At 43.4% G+C, this 18,318-nt stretch overlaps 2 protein-coding genes across 2 annotated transcripts; one reads left to right on the forward strand and one right to left on the reverse strand.

Annotated features, from left to right (window-relative positions):
- Positions 1-46: 46 nt before the first annotated feature.
- Positions 47-5,930, reverse strand: LOC21405124 (leucoanthocyanidin reductase). The gene is made up of 5 exons (XM_010112502.2): positions 5,666-5,930; positions 4,395-4,529; positions 3,277-3,514; positions 1,379-1,582; positions 47-401 (listed from the first exon to the last, which is right to left on the reverse strand). Exons 1-5 carry the CDS (start codon positions 5,849-5,851, stop codon positions 196-198), a joined length of 969 nt encoding a protein of 322 aa, XP_010110804.1. The 5' UTR covers positions 5,852-5,930; the 3' UTR covers positions 47-195.
- Positions 5,931-8,231: 2,301 nt separating this feature from the next.
- LOC112094363 lies at positions 8,232-9,827 on the forward strand. Its single transcript, XM_024175012.1, has 3 exons — positions 8,232-8,396; positions 8,571-8,853; positions 9,136-9,827. The coding sequence occupies exons 1-3, from the start codon at positions 8,232-8,234 to the stop codon at positions 9,825-9,827; spliced, it is 1,140 nt and encodes a 379-aa protein (XP_024030780.1).
- The last annotated feature ends 8,491 nt before the right edge of the window (positions 9,828-18,318 follow it).

Raw genomic sequence — 18,318 nt, forward strand, 5'->3', positions numbered from 1 at the left:
TCTTTCCTCTTGTGCTAAATATCCCAAACTAGAGATTCAATCATGCTAAAGAAAGGTTAACTCAAACTTGAGTTACAGAATTATCTATTAGCTGCAAATACATCATGTGAATTTATTCAAGACAGACATAGAAACCTCATTTGTTCGTACGAGCAAATTAGTGTTCAAAGTCTTCATGTTATGACCAGTTCTGGTCTAGTTGTGAGAAGGAGCTCTCAAAGCTTCAGGAAACTTTGCGATGAACTCATCGAAGCACTCATCCATGGATTGAAATGGCGTGTCCGGGTAGAGAGAACACACGTCGATGTCAGCGGGCTTGTCCAATGAATATCTAACTTGGCAACCCTTGATGAAAATGTCATGAGTAAGAGCTGAAACGACGTTTCCAGGAAGTGGTAGCTCTGTAAAATTGGAAAGCCAGAAAAAAGGAATTAGTTTCTCAGGGCTTGTTTTAGAAGGTCTACTCAAACTATGATTTTTGATTCTAACATTTGATCATAATTATTGATTCTGACATTTGAAATTTAAATTTTTTATGAGAGGAAAATAAAATCAATAATTTAAGTTTAAGTATATCAAACAAACGGGCTCTCAACCTTATTCTTTTCACAACCTAAGATTTTTTACTGTAGTGTTTTCTCTAAAAAAAAAAAAATTCAAATTCAAGTCCTAAAGACATATAAGTAGTTATATGCTAATCAGTGTCGGCTTGTGCTCTGATGACATTGGCATTTGTGTTTGGTTCTTCAGCTAAAATTTGGAGTGTAAATTACAAATATACGTCTTTAAGATTTTGAAATGTTAATTGTCCTTTCAAGGTAATATAGAGATGTGTACAGTTAGATTTGCCATTTGTTGCAAATGTTTGTAGCAAGAATCAGAGGAACTAAAGTTTTAAAAGACACTCCTGCTTTTGATGTACTTGCTACATTATAATCATTGTTCAATTAAACTACCAAATATCTATGTTTGTGTCAAATAGAACAATAAGATGCACTGTTCAAAATGGGAGAACTTTCAGGTACTACGACGTGCAATAATACTTTGTCGGTAAGTTCCATTTTGTAACTGTTAGATCTTTATCAATTTATATTAATTTATCATACTCTTATTAATTTGATATGATTCTCACGTGATTTAACGATTTAGAACCGTATCTTACTCGTAAACTTTTCTTTATATACCCTACTACAATTAACTTGTGTGTTTAGCTTCAAAATTTTTAAGTTTCGTAAAGTAAAATTACTGCTTTAACTTTCTCATTTGTGCTTTTCAATGGGTGTTTTTTTTTTTTCCCTCCATTTTAGAAATTGGACCTCATACCGACACACACGCATGTATAAAGTAAAGATAAACTGATAAAGTTGAGATTTGAGACCTTTAACAGCAGTGAGAAGGTCTTCCTCAGTCATAAATTTTCTAGGGAGAGTTCGTCCAATCTTCTTCTCCCACAAAGATGCAAGCTCGTTCACATTAAACATGTTGCTTTTCGGTCGAAAATGAATTGTTTTGTTTACTGCTCGTTCATCCGTTATCGCCTTTGCAGTAAACTTTCCAATGTCAGAACCCGTAATGAAGTAAGCTGTGCTCAAATAATAATAATAATAATAAAAATACAAATCATTACTTGCCAAACATATTTTATGAGCCAAATAAATGGAAAAGAAAAACTGTACTAGTTTGTAACTTGTAACAACTCAACAACAAGAATGAGATGAAACTAACGTAATGTGTGTCCCAAACCAATCTAATTACTATCTTAAATCAATCTAATTGATTAGTGATTAGCAAATTTCTTTTTCCGTTTTCCCTAGCATTAATGTCTGAATGAAATGACTTTTACATAATAAAGAAAAACTTTGGTCAAAAGCAATTTTAAGTATCATCATGTTGAGTTGTGATTATCACCGACTTTAGTCCAATCACATAATGTCATCGTTATGATATCAAATCGTTTATGCAATAATGTATTACATGCAATATGTAATTGAAACAAAAGGCAGCTTAGTAAAAACCAAAGGAATTGATCAATAATGATATTTAAAAGTAAAATTCTACCGTTGACTTTAACCGAATGACATAAATTGGATGGTGTATATAAGTAGGTATAACAGCATAATTCTTTTTTGATATCTGACCACATTTTATGTGATGTAGCAGAAGCGTAGACAATACTAAAAACGAGAGTACGAGTAGTTTGTTGATTCAAAGAATACAAAGGCCTTTTTACTTCGCGGATTCAAGTTTTCAATTCGAGCTGAGATGTGACATTTTTTAAGAGCTTTTTAATATATCAGAAAAAGTTAGATGTGAAGTTTTCTGAGAACTTTTTACTGTAGAAACCTAAAACTGAAAACTCGAATCGGTGAAATGAACGAGGCAAAAAAATAAGCAAAGCAAGATAATAATTTCTGAAATTTTACTAATCAATCAACTGCAAATGACAATGCTACAATCCTCTTTAAATAGACAATACAAACATCAAAATAAATGAAACTAACCCAATCTAATTTTAGAAACTAAAATAAAGGAAACTAAGCCAATTTTAAAATAGAAATTTAAAATAACCCTATTCTAATTTCGAAATCAAATCTAATTTGAATAAAGAATCAAATCTAATCTGAAAAAAAAAAAAATTATCAAATAGCAAATCATCTTAAAATTTGAATGTAAATATACCAGTTTACATGCTGCATCATAATGTAAATCCAATAGATATGATTAATGATCCTAAGAAACTTTGGGATAAAACAATGTTAAGAGGGTACTAATGGTGTTGAGTACAACAAAATAAAAAGAAAATGGATTCCACAGTATAGGTTTAAAAATAGAATCTATCTTCTATGAATAGTCTCAAGTATTTTTTTTTTTTTTAATTAAGACCAAATAAAATACCAAAATCTACTTTCCACCTTAATTATTCGTCACTTATCAGACAAGAAGGGTCACCCATTTCTGCAGTACTCTAGCAACCATTGGATTGTAGCTCTCAGTCCAAGGATATTTACAAGTGGGCCAACATTATTGTATAACTTACACCACAGAAATTTCCTCAGAGATAGCACCATATGTTTAGGACTTTAAATTTTTAAATATAGATTGTCTCAATCTGTCTCCTACAATTAGGTTTTTTCTTAGTACACGTTTATAATCGATGAATATGGTCAAAATTATATCAAAATTAAAAAATATATATAAAATATAAATTTAATAGCTGAAAAACGTAGACGTATCTGTAGTTTCTTATTTCAGTAGTACTAACTAGGGTAATTTTACCTTTGACAGTGCCATCACCGTAGATTTTGAACGCGTCCAAGGGTGGGAGAACTTCACTTGGATGGACGTTGTCATGGTAGGGCCAACCAGCAATAGAGTTGCAGCATATGTAAGTGTAGGGGATTCCTGCCTTCTCGGTTTCTGTTCTCACCTTCTTTTTTATCTTGTACAATGATAGTGCCGGCTCCACTGGATCCACTCTGTCTACGTCGTGCCCAAACTCGGATGGTAAAAACCTCTGCTCATATTTTCAGGAAAAAAAAAAACAAACCTCCTCTCATATATATATATATATATATATATAGAAATATGTTATATACATTAGTCGTCCTATATGTAAAAATATACATAGAAATATGTATATATGTATGTGAATGTTGTGTGTTTTACGGATAATAATTACTAGCTAGGACGATAAATACAGAAAGTAATGATAAAATAATGTTTCTTGTAAGAAATATAATCTACGTACGTGACTATCTCTTACAGAGCATTTCTATGGAGTTTTAATCCCACTGTGATATGTCAACTTTTAATAGATTAAAACATTTTATTTTCAATTTTCTTTCTCAAAAAACTGGGCCTTACAGATGCATGTTGACTCACAAATAGTAAGTTTTACATAGCATTTACCCTTTTCAGTTGCAAAAAGGTAGAAGAGAACTTTTCCATAGGGAGTATTTAATAAGTACAAATTACATGTCATATAAGTTTATAAGAGTGGAGTTGAAGTATAACATTTTTTTTTATAAATATTTTGGGTATAGCAAAATTACATAGTAATAACTATAATGATACGTAAAATTTAATGATATTTGTGTTCTATACTGTAAAATTACCTAGTAATATTTCTTTAATGATTTTAACTTTTGCTATTTGTATTTTTTTTTCTATATTTCAGCATGATTTTGTCTAACTTTTCCTCTTAATTAACTAGCCAACTTGGACATATTTGTTTTTCCAGAGCAAAAAAAAAAAAAAAAAAAAAAGTAGTAGAAGAAAAAAAATACTAGCCTTGGAAATCTTTTGTTCTTTTTTGTCCCCAAAATATTGCACTTTAATGACAAACTTTGCCTTTTTCCAAATAATGGCTAGGCCACACTAGTTAATAGTTATACCTTAACAGTTCCCACAGCTTTGATAGCTTCCACTAAATGAAGCTGCTCCAAAAAGCAAACAACAGTTGATATCACTACTTCAATCTTGTGCTCTCTCAGAATTTTCTCCAGCAATGGTTGGTCTTCAATGCAACCCTGAATATAATTTACAATTTATAAGCAATCATATGATAAAATTATTATATAATATATAGATATAAATATACAACAACGAACTCAAGAAAATTTTCTTTAATTAAACCAAAATTTTGAGCTAATAGAATCACAACGAGCTTCTATTATTTTTCTCTCTTTTCATATTGATGTTTTTTTATTTTTATTTTTTATTTTTTATTTTTTATTTTATATATATATTTCTATTTTCTTCTTCTGATTAAACTAAAGTTATCACAGAAAGAACTTAATTTCCATTTTAAAGTTTTTACCAAAAAATTTACATTGAAACTGTAATTAAGAAATTTGAATTTGGGGTGACACACTAATTATTAGAAAAGAATTTTTAAAATTAACCCTTTTTTGGGGATAAAATCATTTTGGTATCCTTTATTATAGCAAAACATATCGTTGGTATCCCGTATTTTTAATAATATTTAAATGATACCTTCACTTTTAAAGAAACTTTCTTTCGGTACTCTGAGACCGATTTTTAAAACTAGTTTTTTTTTTTTTATTAGGGGTGAAAGTGTAAGGAGCCTTTGGGGCAGTTTCCCTCGAGCTTAAGATTGGATAGAATTAAATTTTAATATTGTGTTTGGTAAACCTTTTAAAGGACTGGATTGGATAAACTTTTGTCCAGCTCATGCTCAAATCCCTTTAGAAGACGGTGTTGCTATTGTCAAAAATATTAGGGACCTATTTGCTAATTTTTATAAAATTTGGGATCCAATTGTAATTTTTCAAAAATTTAGAGGTCAAAATGCAATTTTATATGTCTAAAATGTTTTACAAAAATTATAGTTTTGCCCCTAAAATTTTAAAAACATTGCAATTTAATTCTAATTAAAGTTTTTACAAAAAGTCCCTATCCTAATAACACCAAACATGGGATTGGATTAAACTAAAATTTAATCCTATCCTTTCCTATATATTCCAATTCATTACCTTAAAATTATTCTATTCAATATTGTCCTATCATGCGTACCAAACGGGGTGAGAGGATATTTTTAGGTACCAATGTAATTCACTTAGACAAAATATGAGATGTTTTGCATCTTTTTTTACACATAATTAGATTAGATTGAGCATGTATGACAAGAACTAGACATACGTACGTGTACAATAACAGCTCCTTTGTTTTGCAAAGCCTTGATGGTTTCCGTTTTAGAAGGGGGGTTACGAGTCGACCGAATCAGAATATAGGTGGGGATGCCGGCGTCGAGGCAGGCTTCGGCAACAAACTGGCCCATGCACCCGGCTCCGATGATCAAGGTCCGAGGAGTTGAAGCTAAGCCACTCATGTTTGCTCTTTTTTTTTTTTTTTTTCTTTTGGTTTGCTTTCACTCTTTCTTTGCGTGTTGTTCCCTCCCTTCAATATTGAGTTATATTTATACTCACACTTGCTTGTGGTCAATATAAACAGAACATGCAGAGGGAATAAAAGAAGTAGAAAGAGAAGGCGGCTAAAAGAAAAAAAGGGCTGGTTTGGACTTGTCCGGCACTTTAACTAACCAACAAATAAGAAAAGAAGGGATTTTGTATCTTATGGAGTTATGACCTATGCTAACGCTTGACTATTAAGAGATATGATAATTTATTTTTTATTAATTATGCTGTTAAACATTACTAGTGTTCTCAAATATTTTTCAATTAAAAATGATCCCATCTGTAAATCATATTTATTATTGTGTAGCGTCACGTCCTTAGTACTTTTCCTATTTTAGAGGAGAATTTTATGCCGTCAAAATTTATTTTTTTTCTTTATGAGGTGTTGAATATTACCATGGCTGCTAGGTTTGATGGTGTACGTGCTTAGTTTTGATACGCCCACTCCATCTAGTGGCAGAGAAGGGTCAAGCCTATTGAGTTTTAGTCCAAATTGACTAGTTCTATATGTGTACAAGTCGACCATACTCTCACAACGTCGACTAAAATCGTCTAGAAGATGATGAAGAAAAAAACGTCTAGAAGCCCAAATTAATTTGAACAATGAGAATATACAAAGCGAGAGAATATAGATTTGCTAATTAGTGATTTAGAGTAAAAACATCGATTATGCCGGCATATAATTAAGTAATAACTGTTACACTAGGTCGAGGAATCGACCACTCTATCAAACGACAAGCGCCGAGCACTCCCCGCCAAGGATCGGTCTCTGGCGTCGAGGGAGCGGACTGCAGCTGAAGTGGCCTTTACGCCGAGAGACCATATGCGACGAGATGCGTCGACCACCATGACTCGACTGCTGGAGGCCACTGCGTCGAGGCAGCGTATCCAGTCAAATCCATCAGCAGTCTTATCAACTCGGGGAAGGACGTATTGATCCAACGGCCACTGCAGGAGTCAGGAAATCAGGCAGCAGATGAGAGGGATCAGCCGCATTTCCTGAGGTTGTTATCATGAAAACTCACCTACCCACCCGTAAATCGAGGGACGGAAGATGGCTTCCTCCTTGGGAATGGCGAAGGGATAATCACATGTAAAGGCCTATAAATATAGCCAAGAAAACCGAAGAAGGGGTTACGCACTATTTCATTACTCCAAGAGGGTTTGTAATCTAAAAAGATATTAGTGCATTCACAAGTAGATTATGCAAAGAGTTCTTGCCGAACCACTATAAATCTGTCTCATTTACATTATTTCCCGATTTTAATCTTCAGTTAAATCGCGAGTGTTATTGAGAGTGTCTTTGGAGAGTAAGTAACGCGTTGTCGAAAAAACACCGTCAACAATTGGCACTAGAAAGAGGGCCCGCTGAACCCAGAAATCAAATCCAGTGAGAAACAACAATCATGGCTTTGAAGAACACTCGCAGCACGATAGCTAATCAGAAAGATAGGCTCCCGCCGCCGCAGGAACCTCAACGACTCCACCCCTGTCGCCTGCTAGGAATCCCCCAGACCGTATTGACCAGCTCCAGAAGCAGGTCGAAACACTGGCTGCAGCCGTGGAAAGGATGGCTACAGCCCTCGCCGAGCGGCACCAATGGCAAAACTCGATGCCCCCGCTGGAGGATGCGCCGATGAACCCGGTGAACGCCGCCGTTGGGAACCAAGTGATTGGTGACCAACGTGGTGACGCCGATGGGGTCGGTGATAGTGGGGCCAACAGCCCCCGCCCAGCCAGGTCAAACAGGTCTGTGGGAAGCCGGCAGCGGGCGGCCAGGAGAAGAGCCCAAGAGAGGGCTACGGCCCAAGCCGTGAATAATCAGGGCGCGCCTCAGGAGAGGGCTGCAACCTAAGCCGTGAATACCCAGGACGCGCCTCCTCGGCCCCGGGTTGACGCTAACAGGAGGAACACCGTCCCCGTGGAATCCTCATCCGTGCGAAGAGCACAGGAGAGGACTACGGCCAAGCCGTGAATAATCAGGGCGCGCCTCAGGAGAGGGTTGCAACCCAAGCTGTGAATACCCAGGACGCGCCTCCTCGGCCCCGGGTCGATGCTAACAGGAGGAACGCCGTCCCCGTGGAATCCTCGTCCGCATGCGGAAGAGACCTCAGGGGAAAGTTAAATGCTCGGCGTGACCGAGATGCCCATCGCGCCAGGGAAGACGAGCTAACGGCCGAGAATAAAGCCCTGGATGAGAAGATATCCAGGCTCAAAAAATAGATAGGGAGCCGATTAAACAACTTCGAACAAGTTGTGGGAAAGGTCGCCGAGGCGGTCAATGTCGACGCCAAGATGTACACATCCCACGATCACCCGTTCACAGAAAACATTATTCGGGTGCCACTGCCAGATAGGTACAAACCACCCCCCATTCCGCTATACGATGGGAGGAGTGACCCGGATGACCACCTGGAGGTCTACACAGGGCATATGGTCCTGCATGGATACCCCGAGGAGGTCATGTGCCGAGCATTCAGGAACCACCTTTCAGATTCCGCCGGGAGATGGTTCAGATCCTTAAAACTGAACTCCATCACCAGTTAGGATGACTTGAAGAACGCCTTCCTGACTCAGTTCATAGGTATCAAAAAGTATATCCCACCTAAACAAAACCTGTCAAGTGTGTACCAGGGGCCTAACGAGTCCCTGAAAGATTGGATAGCCCGGTTCGGGGAACAGGTCACCGCCACAGAGGGAATATCCGACGAGGTAGCCCTGATGGGGGCACTGTTGAGCATGAAGAAGGATATCCCCTACAGCACAGACCTCGATCGGAGACCGCCCCATACCTACCAGGAATTCCTGACAAGGGCACAGGGATTCATCAACACCGAAGAGGCTAAGAAGGCCTTGAAGAGTAAGGCGGCAGCCCCTGTCAAGGAAGAGGTAGGGCAGGCGAGCAATCAGAATAACGGTAAGAAGCGTCGAGGTCATCCTCCGGTGCAAGCCGAATAGAGATATAACCCCGCTCCAAGCAACATGGGTGGTAGCGCCTCGACGAGCCAGGGGGAAAATAAGCGACCAAAGCCGCAGAGGTATGACGCCTATACCCCCTTGACTATGGGGATCGAGGACGTCTATCACGAGATCAGTCACCTCTAAGTCTTGCGTCGACCAACTCCGCTGAAGTCTGACCCAGCGCGGACAAACCAAAACAAGTATTGTCGGTTTCACAGTGAGAGTGGGCATACTACAGCTGAGTGCTATGACCTGAGGGACGGGGTTGAGAGGTTGATCCGAGAAGGGAGGCTCAGTGAGTACCAGGCCGACCGTCAGAACAACAACACCCGACGCAACAATAACCGACGAGAGGAGCAGAGGCACGACAACCCGCCCGAGCCCGTCAGCGTCATAAGAACGATATTTGGGGGGCCATACCTCGGCGGCACCTCTCATCGTGCACAGAAGGATTATGTGCGAGAAGCAAAGGAAAAGTTCAGCCGGAGGGTCATGAACGTCTCCGGATGTGAGGCCAAGACAACGCGATACGAGGAGGCCGAGATCACCTTCTCAGAGGCCAATGCGAATGGGGTGCATTTCTCCCAAAGTGACGCTTTGGTCGTCGAGGCCATGATCGGTAACCACACGGTTTGCCGTATCCTGGTCGACAATGGTAGTTTGGTGGACATTTTGTACTCCGATTGCCTTGACAAGACGGGAATCCCCCGCGCAAGGCTGCAAAACAGCGCACAGCCCTTGTATGGCTTCACTGGGGACAGTGTCATCCCTAAAGGGGTGATAGAGCTGCCCATGACCATTGGAGACCAACCACACACCTCGACTGTCATGTCGAAGTTCTTAGTAGTGAAGGGAGGTGACCAATACAACGCGGTCATAGGGCGCCCGACGATGAGGGCACTGAAGGCGGCCATATCCATTTACCACTGATTAACGCCCAAAAGTGATGTTCACAAGCGGTCAATTGTAGCACAGAAGGGCGGTCGTATCCACAGAGAGATAACAAAATAACAAGAATGACTAACAGAATAAGAGCGTTAGAGAAAAGTGAATTAAAGAAATATGAAGAGTTTTTGAGATTTTGTTGCAAATAAAATAAAAAGGAAGAAATTTGTATGAAGAAAATTCAATAATAAAAACGGTAAGGTGTCGAGAATCCCTAATGTTTCGTTCACCAATCCAAGTTTTGATTCACAATATTAAATAACCGAATAAATTAAATCTGTATGTTGACTCCAGAAATATTATTATTACAAGTTATCTAAAATTGACAATATATCAATCCGATAATATTGCAGTAAAAGACAATTCGTAAAATAATTTGAATGACAAAACAATGCGTGACATAATTACATAAGAAAAGCGTGACTGAACTTATATAAAAATTAGCACACAATATTTTAAAAAGTAATAGAAAAATAGATGAGATTTAATTCATTCAGATGTTGGACTTTACAACACAAGGAATCAAAACCCCGAATTGGGTCACTCAACAGAAGTTCATCTCTAACCTCACTAAGAAAACTCTAGCCTATCTTGCAAAACATTCTCACAAGTTCTAGAGAGAAAATATGAGACTGACAGCAAGACGACAGAAAACTGAATATTAAAAGCTCCTGAAAACCTTAGGCTAACCCCTCTACTTATAGTGTTCAGAGGTTGCCTGTTAAATAAGGAAATAAATAGTAAAACTAGAAAATTATAAAAGAAAAGGAAATAAAATAAAATTACACATAAATTAGGAGAAATCATATATTTGATTTGGGGAAGAAATCTGGTAATTTGAGGAGAAGAAATCCGGATTCAGCACATCATCTGGACACGTGTCGAAGCTTGGTTGGAGGCAGGGAATTGAGCCGCCACGTGTCGCGCTCGGAGTGGCTGGCGTGTGCTGGCAGAAGGCTATCGCGGGGACAGCTGGGACCCGCTAGGACAGCTGGTGCTTGCAGAAAGGAGAAGCAGGCTGGCGTCGCAGGTGTGGGAGCCACGCGGAATTTGAGTTGGAATGCGCTAGAGATAGTGCGTGCACATGACGCGCTCTAGTGGCCTGGCGGTGCGAGTGACGCGCGCGAGGAAAATTCAGGAAGCGCGGAAGAGCTGGGGCCCACATGGAGAAAAGTGATGTAGCGGCTTGGCTCGGCTGCTTTGACTCGGCTTAGCTGAACGGCTTGGCTCTGTGTTGTTGAAAATATGGCTTTCATGGCTTATTTTAGTGTAGCTTTTTATACTACTTTTTATCTGTAAATAATTAAGCAAAAACTAGACAAATTCCAATTAAAATATTATGAATAAAAATAATGGAATTGCTTAATTAAAGCTTACATATTTTAATATTATATAAATCAAAAGCAGTATTTAGGGTGCATTTTCATACACTAATCAACCACCAAACCATGAAGTTTCTGACTCCCATGGGGATCGGAAGGGTCCACGGAAACTAGTACGAGTCGAGGCTCACTTATTCAGAGACGGTCCACCACTATGCGGAGTCGACACAGGTACGAAGAGAATTGAGGATGGTGGAGACCAGAGCGGAAGGGTTCGACCTGGATCCGAGGCTCCCAACGGAAGAGCCTGGATCGGGACCGGTTGAGGAATATACCGAAGTCCCCATCAATGAGAGAGAGCCTTCAAGGAGGCTGAAGGTGGGCTCGGGGCTAGAGGGGCAGACCCGTAAAGGATTGGTTGAGTTCCTAAGAAGCAACCTTGATGTGTTCGCTTGGACGCACGAAGATATGGAAGGGATAAACCCCGACATAATGTGTCACATGTTAAACATCGACGAGAAGTGCCCGCCTAAAAGACAAAAGCGTCGACAAGCTAATTAGGAACAACTTCATCCGAGAAGTCCTATACCCCGAATGGGTGTCAAATCCCGTGTTGGTGCGGAAACCCAACGGGGATTGGCGAACATGCGTTGACTTCAGTGATCTGAACAAAGCATGTCCCAAGGACAGCTTCCCGCTGCCAAGAATCGATCAGATGGTCGACGCCACAGCGGGGCATGAACTACTGAGCTTCATGGATGCATACTCCGGGTACAACCAGATTCCTATGCTCGACCACGATGAAGTGCACATGACATTTGTCACCGACAGGGGCCTCTACTGTTACAAAGTCATGCCCTTCGGCCTAAAAAATGCGGGAGCAACTTATCAACGCCTCGTCAATAAAATGTTCGCGGGACAATTAGGAAAATCAATAGAGGTATACGTGAACGACATGTTGGTAAAGAGCAGGAAAGCTGAGGACCACGTCGAGGACCTCAGGAGAATGTTCGGCGTCCTCAGAACATACAAAATGAAGCTAAATCTCCACAAGTGTGCGTTCGGCGTCGCGTCGGGAAAATTCCTGGGTTTCATGGTGAATAGTCGAGGGATTGAGGCCAATTTGGGAAAGATTTAGGCCCTCCTCGACATGAAATCGCCAAGGAAGCCCAAGGAAGTCCAAAAGCTGACAAGCTGTGTGGCCGCGCTTAACAGGTTTAGTTCGAAGTCTACGAATAAGTGCATGCCATTCTTCGACACCCTGAGAGGAAGCAAGCCATTCCAATGGACGGAGGAATGTGAACATGCGTTCCTACAATTGAAGGAACACCTTGGGAAACCGCCTCTGCTATCCAAACTGGTGACTAGAGAGGTGCTGAGCCTGTATCTGGCGGTCTCGGAACACGCCGTTAGCTCAGTGTTGATTCGCAAAGAGAATAAGGTGCAATTACAAGTGTATTATGCAAGCAAGTGCCTACTCGATGCTGACACGAGGTATCCCCAGATAGAAAAGCTCGCCCTCGCGCTGGTCGTGACAGTGAGGAAGTTGCGCCATTACTTCCAGGCCCATAGTGTTCAGGTCTTGACCAATCACCCTCTCAGGCAAGTGTTACAAAAGCCCGACACTTCTGGCCAACTTCTAAAATGGTCCATAGAGCTTAGCCAATTTGATATTGACTACAAACCGCGGGCTGCCATTAAAGGCCAAGCCCTAGTGGACTTCGTGGCAGAGTTCGCGGGGTTGCCGGATGGAGCCGAGGAGGCTAATGCACCAACACGATGAAAGCTTTACGTCGACGGGAGCTCCAACGACAACGGTAGTGGAGCAGGATTGGTATTGCACACTCATGAGGGACACAAGATCACTTCGGCCATTAGGTTCGAATTCCCTGCGTCCAATAACGAAGCCGAATACGAGGCACTGCTGGCCGGACTCCGGTTGGCGGAGTACTTAAAAGTAGGGAGGTTAGATATCTTTAGTGATTCATAGCTGATTGTGAACCAAGTAAAGGGCCAGTACCAAACCCGGGATGAGAAAATGGCTGCCTATCTAAAGAAGGTCAAAGAGGCCATAGGGAAGTTCATGGCCTATGATCTACAGCAAGTCCCGAGAGCAGAGAATAGTAATGTCGACGCACTCGCCAGGTTGGCAACATCGAAAGATGCCGAGCTCTTGAACTTAGTACCCGTAGAAGTCTTGAAAGCCCCGACCACAGAGAAGAGGCCTGAGGTCGTGCCAGTGGACCACCAGCCAGGCTAGATGGACCCGATCATCCGATACTTGGTCGACGGCGAACTCCCCGAGGATAGGCAGCAGCAAAAAAGATGAAGTATCAAGCGGCGAGATACACAATGCATGATAATCTTCTTTATCGAAGGGGGTACTCGACGCCCCTGCTCAGGTGCCTCGGCGAGGGAGAATCAATGAGGGTGCTTTTGGAGGTGCACGATGAGATATGCGGAAACCACGCAAGGGGACAGTCCCTAGCATACAAAATACTACGGCAGGGATACTATTGGCCAAGTCTCAAGAAGGATGCAGCCGAGTATGCGAAGAAGTGTGAAAGCTGCCAAAGGTACGCCCCAACCCCTCGACTACACTCAGAGGACTTCACATCGATAGTGTCCCCCTGGCCTTTCGCTAAATAGGGGATTGACCTTATTGGCCCCCTGCACAAAACCCCCGGAGGATATAAGTTCGCCATTGTCGCCGTCGACTACTTTACCAAATGGGTGGAAGCCAAGCCACTAACGACTATCTCAAAAGAGAAATGCACTAACTTCATATGGAACAACATAGTTTGCCAGTTTGGTGTACCGCATTCTCTCGTGTCTGACAACGGGAGACAGTTCAACAACGACAACACCAATAAATTTTACGAACTATTGGGAATTCATAAGAACTTCTTCTCTGTTGTATACCCACAGTTCAACGGGCAGGTCGAGGTGGTCAACAAAATTATAAAGGTAACGCTTAATCGAAGGCTCGACGTCTATAAAGGAAAATGGGCAGACGAGCTGCCGAAAGTCTTGTGGGCCTACAGAACAACGAGTAGGACCACCACGGGGGAAACCCCCTTCTCAATGGCCTATGGAGCCGAAGTAGTTCTCCCTGTCGAGGTCTCTATCCCGACTTGCCGAATGGCTTGATACGAGAAAGACAGGAACGCCGAGCTGATGAACCTAGAGCTCGACCTTCTGGAAGAAAGACACACGGATGCGCAGCTGAGGCTCGCCGCGTACCAAGCCAGAACTGCTAGGTACTACAATAAAAAAAGTCAATCCGAGGCGCTTCAGGGTTGGAGATCTGGTCCTGCGGGTGGTAACCCCGAACACCAAGCCCAAGAACTCTGGTGCCTTGGGGTCGACTAGGGAAGGACCCTACAGAATAAAGGAAGTTGTGGCCAACGGGCCGTATTGACCGGCAGAGCCTGGTGGTCGAGACCTCAAGCACACTTGGAATGCGGACCAGCTGAAGGTCTACTACTAATGATTGCGAGGTACGTCGACCAAACCAAAAAAAAAAGGAGGCTAAGTTAAGCACTTTCCGCGTGTTCCCTATCCTTGTGAAGAGCATCGATTTGTAAATCCTACATAAATAGAAGTAAATTGCATTGTTTACTTAGCCAACTCTATTTTGCGTCTCGACTGATTCTCATACGGGTTCACTCATCCGCTGTCAATGTCGATACGTCGACCAAAGTGTCGATACGTCGACCAAAAAATGTCGATACGTCGACCAAAATGTCGATACGTCGACCTAAAAAATGTCGATACGTCGACCAAAAAAATGTCAATACGTCAACCTAAAAATGTCGATACGTCGACTAAATGTTGTCGATACGTCGACCACGGTGCGTCAAAAACAAGTCCAAGACTTTGTTTTTGACGAGGGGGTAATAGGGCCCCCCAAAACCTGCAAAGTCGGTGGGCTCTGGCCCAACCGTACTTAAAGCAATGAATAAATAGAAATTGCCTACGTCGAGCTCTGGCAAGTGGGGACGCCACCACCAAAAAAAACTTGCAAAGGTGGTCGAGCTAGATCCCAACCACACTTAGCCAAAAATTCTCCACGCACACAATGAGCAAAACAAGCATGAATATGTATAAAAATAAATAAAAATATTTGTCTCGACCTTATGGTCGTTATAGACTAGCAAATAATGTCTCGGCCTTATGGCCATTCAAAAAGTAAAAGAAAATGTAAGAAAAGCAGATGGTCTCATCACTGCTCAGCCCCATCCCCCGATGCCTTCTCGCCACCTCCTCCCAGCGCCGACTCGCCGCCATCTCCTGGTGCCTGCTCAGCGTTCCCGGGCGTTTGCTCAGCGTCTGCTTGTATCTGATTAATGCTCCCAGCCTCTAGGTTGAGATCGACCACCTCCACCTCCTCACTGTCAGACTCATCGAGGAAGGACAGGTTGACATCTGGACGTTTTCTGCGGAAGCGGTTGAGGATCTGGTCACCAGCAGATGTCATCAAGGACAATTGGAGCTCGTCAAACTCAGCGGAGGCCTTGTAAGCCTCAAGTCGCTGAGTAACGAGGCCTTCAAAAGCCCCTGAAGCCTTGAATTGCTCCACCTGTGTGTCGACCAAACGTTGGAATTCTGACGACGACTTGAAGGCCTCCAGGCGGGTGTCGACGGCGCGATTGTACGTCTCAGACCTCAGGAACTCCTCTAACACCTCCACCTTCTTCTGCTCGAAGACGGGAGATGCAAGGTATTCCTGGACTGCCAAGGAACACCCCGCCTGGAAGCTCTTCTCCTTCTCCTTCTCCATAATCTCTTCCAGGGACTGGACCTTGGCCTTCTCGGCGTCCAGGTTGAAGGAGAGCTCGTCCCGAGTAGTGCGCAAGGCCTTAACTTCCTCAGCTAAAGTTCTCGACGCTGTGTTCTGGTCGAGCAGGGGTTCCAGCTCCATGTAGTTTAGGAGCGCAATCTCAAGAGCCTGAAGAACCCAAACAGGAAAATAAGTCCCAAGGCATTAAAACTGGGCACTCGACCGGTAAATGTTGAGGGATAACAAGTCAAGCTTATCGAGACCAGGCGCGTCACGGTCAGGCGCTGATGCTCCAGGATGCCCTTCCCGGCATGGAGGCCCTAGGAATCCAGGTCAAAGTATGAATATATGGCCTGGAGCGGGAGGCTGAAGCGGGGAGGAAGCTGCAAAGTAGCGTCGAGGTACTGGGGGACCACGTCAGCTGCGGCGAAGTCAGGGTCATTAATCTTCGACCCTGGCATCACCAAGGGATCCCCCAGTACAGACGCCACGATGCTTTTTCCCCTATCTGAGCTACGGGAAGGCTCAGACGAGGTTCCCTCGACGGCGGCACGAGCCTGGGGCACTTCGACCCTTGCTCTCTTGACCGTGGGCTCGATTACAAACATCCCTCGGACTGGAGTCTCTGTGATGCCAGGGGATGGAGTGACCTGGACGCGCGGCTGGCTCAGCGGCAGTAAGGTGGGATCTCGCCTCCTCTTCTTCTTCTGCTTGCCCGGGATGGTGTACCTCATTTCGGACGGCGCGGCTGCAAGAAAAGAGAGGCTAAATTAAGGATTACTCGCCCATTTTTCCTAACTCTTGCTTAAAAAATGAGGGGGAGAAAAACCCAACTCACGGCCGAGAAGATCAGCAAGAGGAACAACTGGGGAGAGTGGGGTGTCGAGAAGCATAAACAAGCCGTATAGTCGACAGTTCTCAGCTGTGTTGAGAACCGAAGCTCGACGGAGGTCCTCAGGATGAACAAGAATATCCTCGATGTGCGCAAGGGCGGACGCAGAGAGTCGGGGTCGAGGGACGATGTCACTTACAATAAGAAGCAACAATTTGAGAAAGGCTCGACAGGCAGAACAAACGTTATCAGGTTAGCGGGAGCGAATAACCTACAACATTGGCTGAATACTGTCTGCGTCCCCATACGACGCTTGCCGTCGAGGGGGTGGGAATTGAAATTGCCCTCGACGAAGAAAAATTGGGGCTTCCACCCGTGCGAACTGGAGGTATTCTCGACCACCACAGGGGGCACAGGCGGCTTGGCCTTGGCATGGGCAGCCAAGTAGAAAAACCCCCGTTGGTTCGGGGAGGCCTTAAGGGCGTAACAGTACAAAAAATCCTCGACGGTTAGGTCGAGGTTCAAATATTTTCTCCACAAAATTATCATGGAGTTAATGGTCATCCAGCAGTTGGGAGACAACTGTGCTGGAGAAATCCTGTGAAGGCCGCAAAGGGCCTTCACGAGGGGATGAAAGGGCAGGGTCTGTCCAAAGCTCAAAGAGCGTGTATATACAGTCATGTGGCAGGGTGGGGGCGCGTGAACCCGATCATTGGGAGTCGTGATAATCAGGTAAAAATGCAGGGGGTCGATTCCTGCGTCATTAAGGCCCTCATCGCGGCCTGGGGTCTAATCTTGGACGGATTGACATCCGTGACCATCCCTGTTAGCCCACTGGTCGACGCCACCCCATGGCTGCGGCCTTCGGAAGGGCCGACCTGTAGGCCAATATCCTCGTCATCAAGGAGTATTAGCTCGTCCGACCGGGAGGCAGAGGCCGAAGCCTCGGTGTAGTCCTCGACTTGACGGAGTAAGGAATCCCTGCTGTCACCCGAGGATGAGCTGGATGTGGCCATCTCTTCAGGGTCGGCCCTTACCCTGGAGGTGGAGACCTCTCGACCCCTGACCTGTTTTGGTAACATGTTCTGGAAACAAGAAAGAGGGGTTTGGTCAGATCCTAGTGGTCGAGAGGCTAACAGTGCAGAATGAAGGGGAGAGATGAGTGTTTAGACCAGAGGCCCCTGAGCCAATGATATGACACTCGGGCTTCACAGCCATACAAAAGAAAGGCAGATTTATGCCATAAGCATCTCCCCTCCTTATAACGCGTATGGGCCTGATTTTACAGACACTGGAACCAGACCCGCAGAAAGAACAAAGGGAATAAAGGCTTACTGGATTCGAAGAGAGCTTGAATCGGAGAGCAAAAATGAGCGAGGCACAGAAGGATGCACATAGACTAAAGGTTTTAGCAAAAATCCGACAGAGTGACGACGTCCTGAGGGCTTGGTGACCAGAGAGCTGCGGATATGAGCACATATATATACACCTGAGGAGGAGCCCAGGGGTCCTCGAGGAGTCCAAAAGACTCCAAATCTC

The sequence above is a fragment of the Morus notabilis genome, unplaced genomic scaffold, assembly GCF_000414095.1.
Source record: "Morus notabilis unplaced genomic scaffold, ASM41409v2 Scaffold16, whole genome shotgun sequence".
Classification (NCBI taxonomy): Eukaryota; Viridiplantae; Streptophyta; class Magnoliopsida; order Rosales; family Moraceae; genus Morus; species Morus notabilis.

Bases quoted from the DNA above. Each gene is read 5' to 3' on its own strand.
- LOC21405124 (XM_010112502.2), bottom strand. From the start codon at position 5,851: ATGAGTGGCTTAGCTTCAACTCCTCGGACCTTGATCATCGGAGCCGGG. The intron at 3,515-4,394 runs GTATAACTATTA...AAATATGAGCAG, and splicing joins AAGCTGTGGGAACTGTTAAG to AGGTTTTTACCATCCGAGTT. The intron at 402-1,378 runs GTCTCAAATCTC...CCAATTTTACAG, and splicing joins CCTTCTCACTGCTGTTAAAG to AGCTACCACTTCCTGGAAAC.
- LOC112094363 (XM_024175012.1), top strand. From the start codon at position 8,232: ATGTACACATCCCACGATCACCCGTTCACAGAAAACATTATTCGGGTG. The intron at 8,397-8,570 runs GTCATGTGCCGA...AGTGTGTACCAG, and splicing joins TGCATGGATACCCCGAGGAG to GGGCCTAACGAGTCCCTGAA. The intron at 8,854-9,135 runs GTAAGAAGCGTC...GGCATACTACAG, and splicing joins GGCGAGCAATCAGAATAACG to CTGAGTGCTATGACCTGAGG.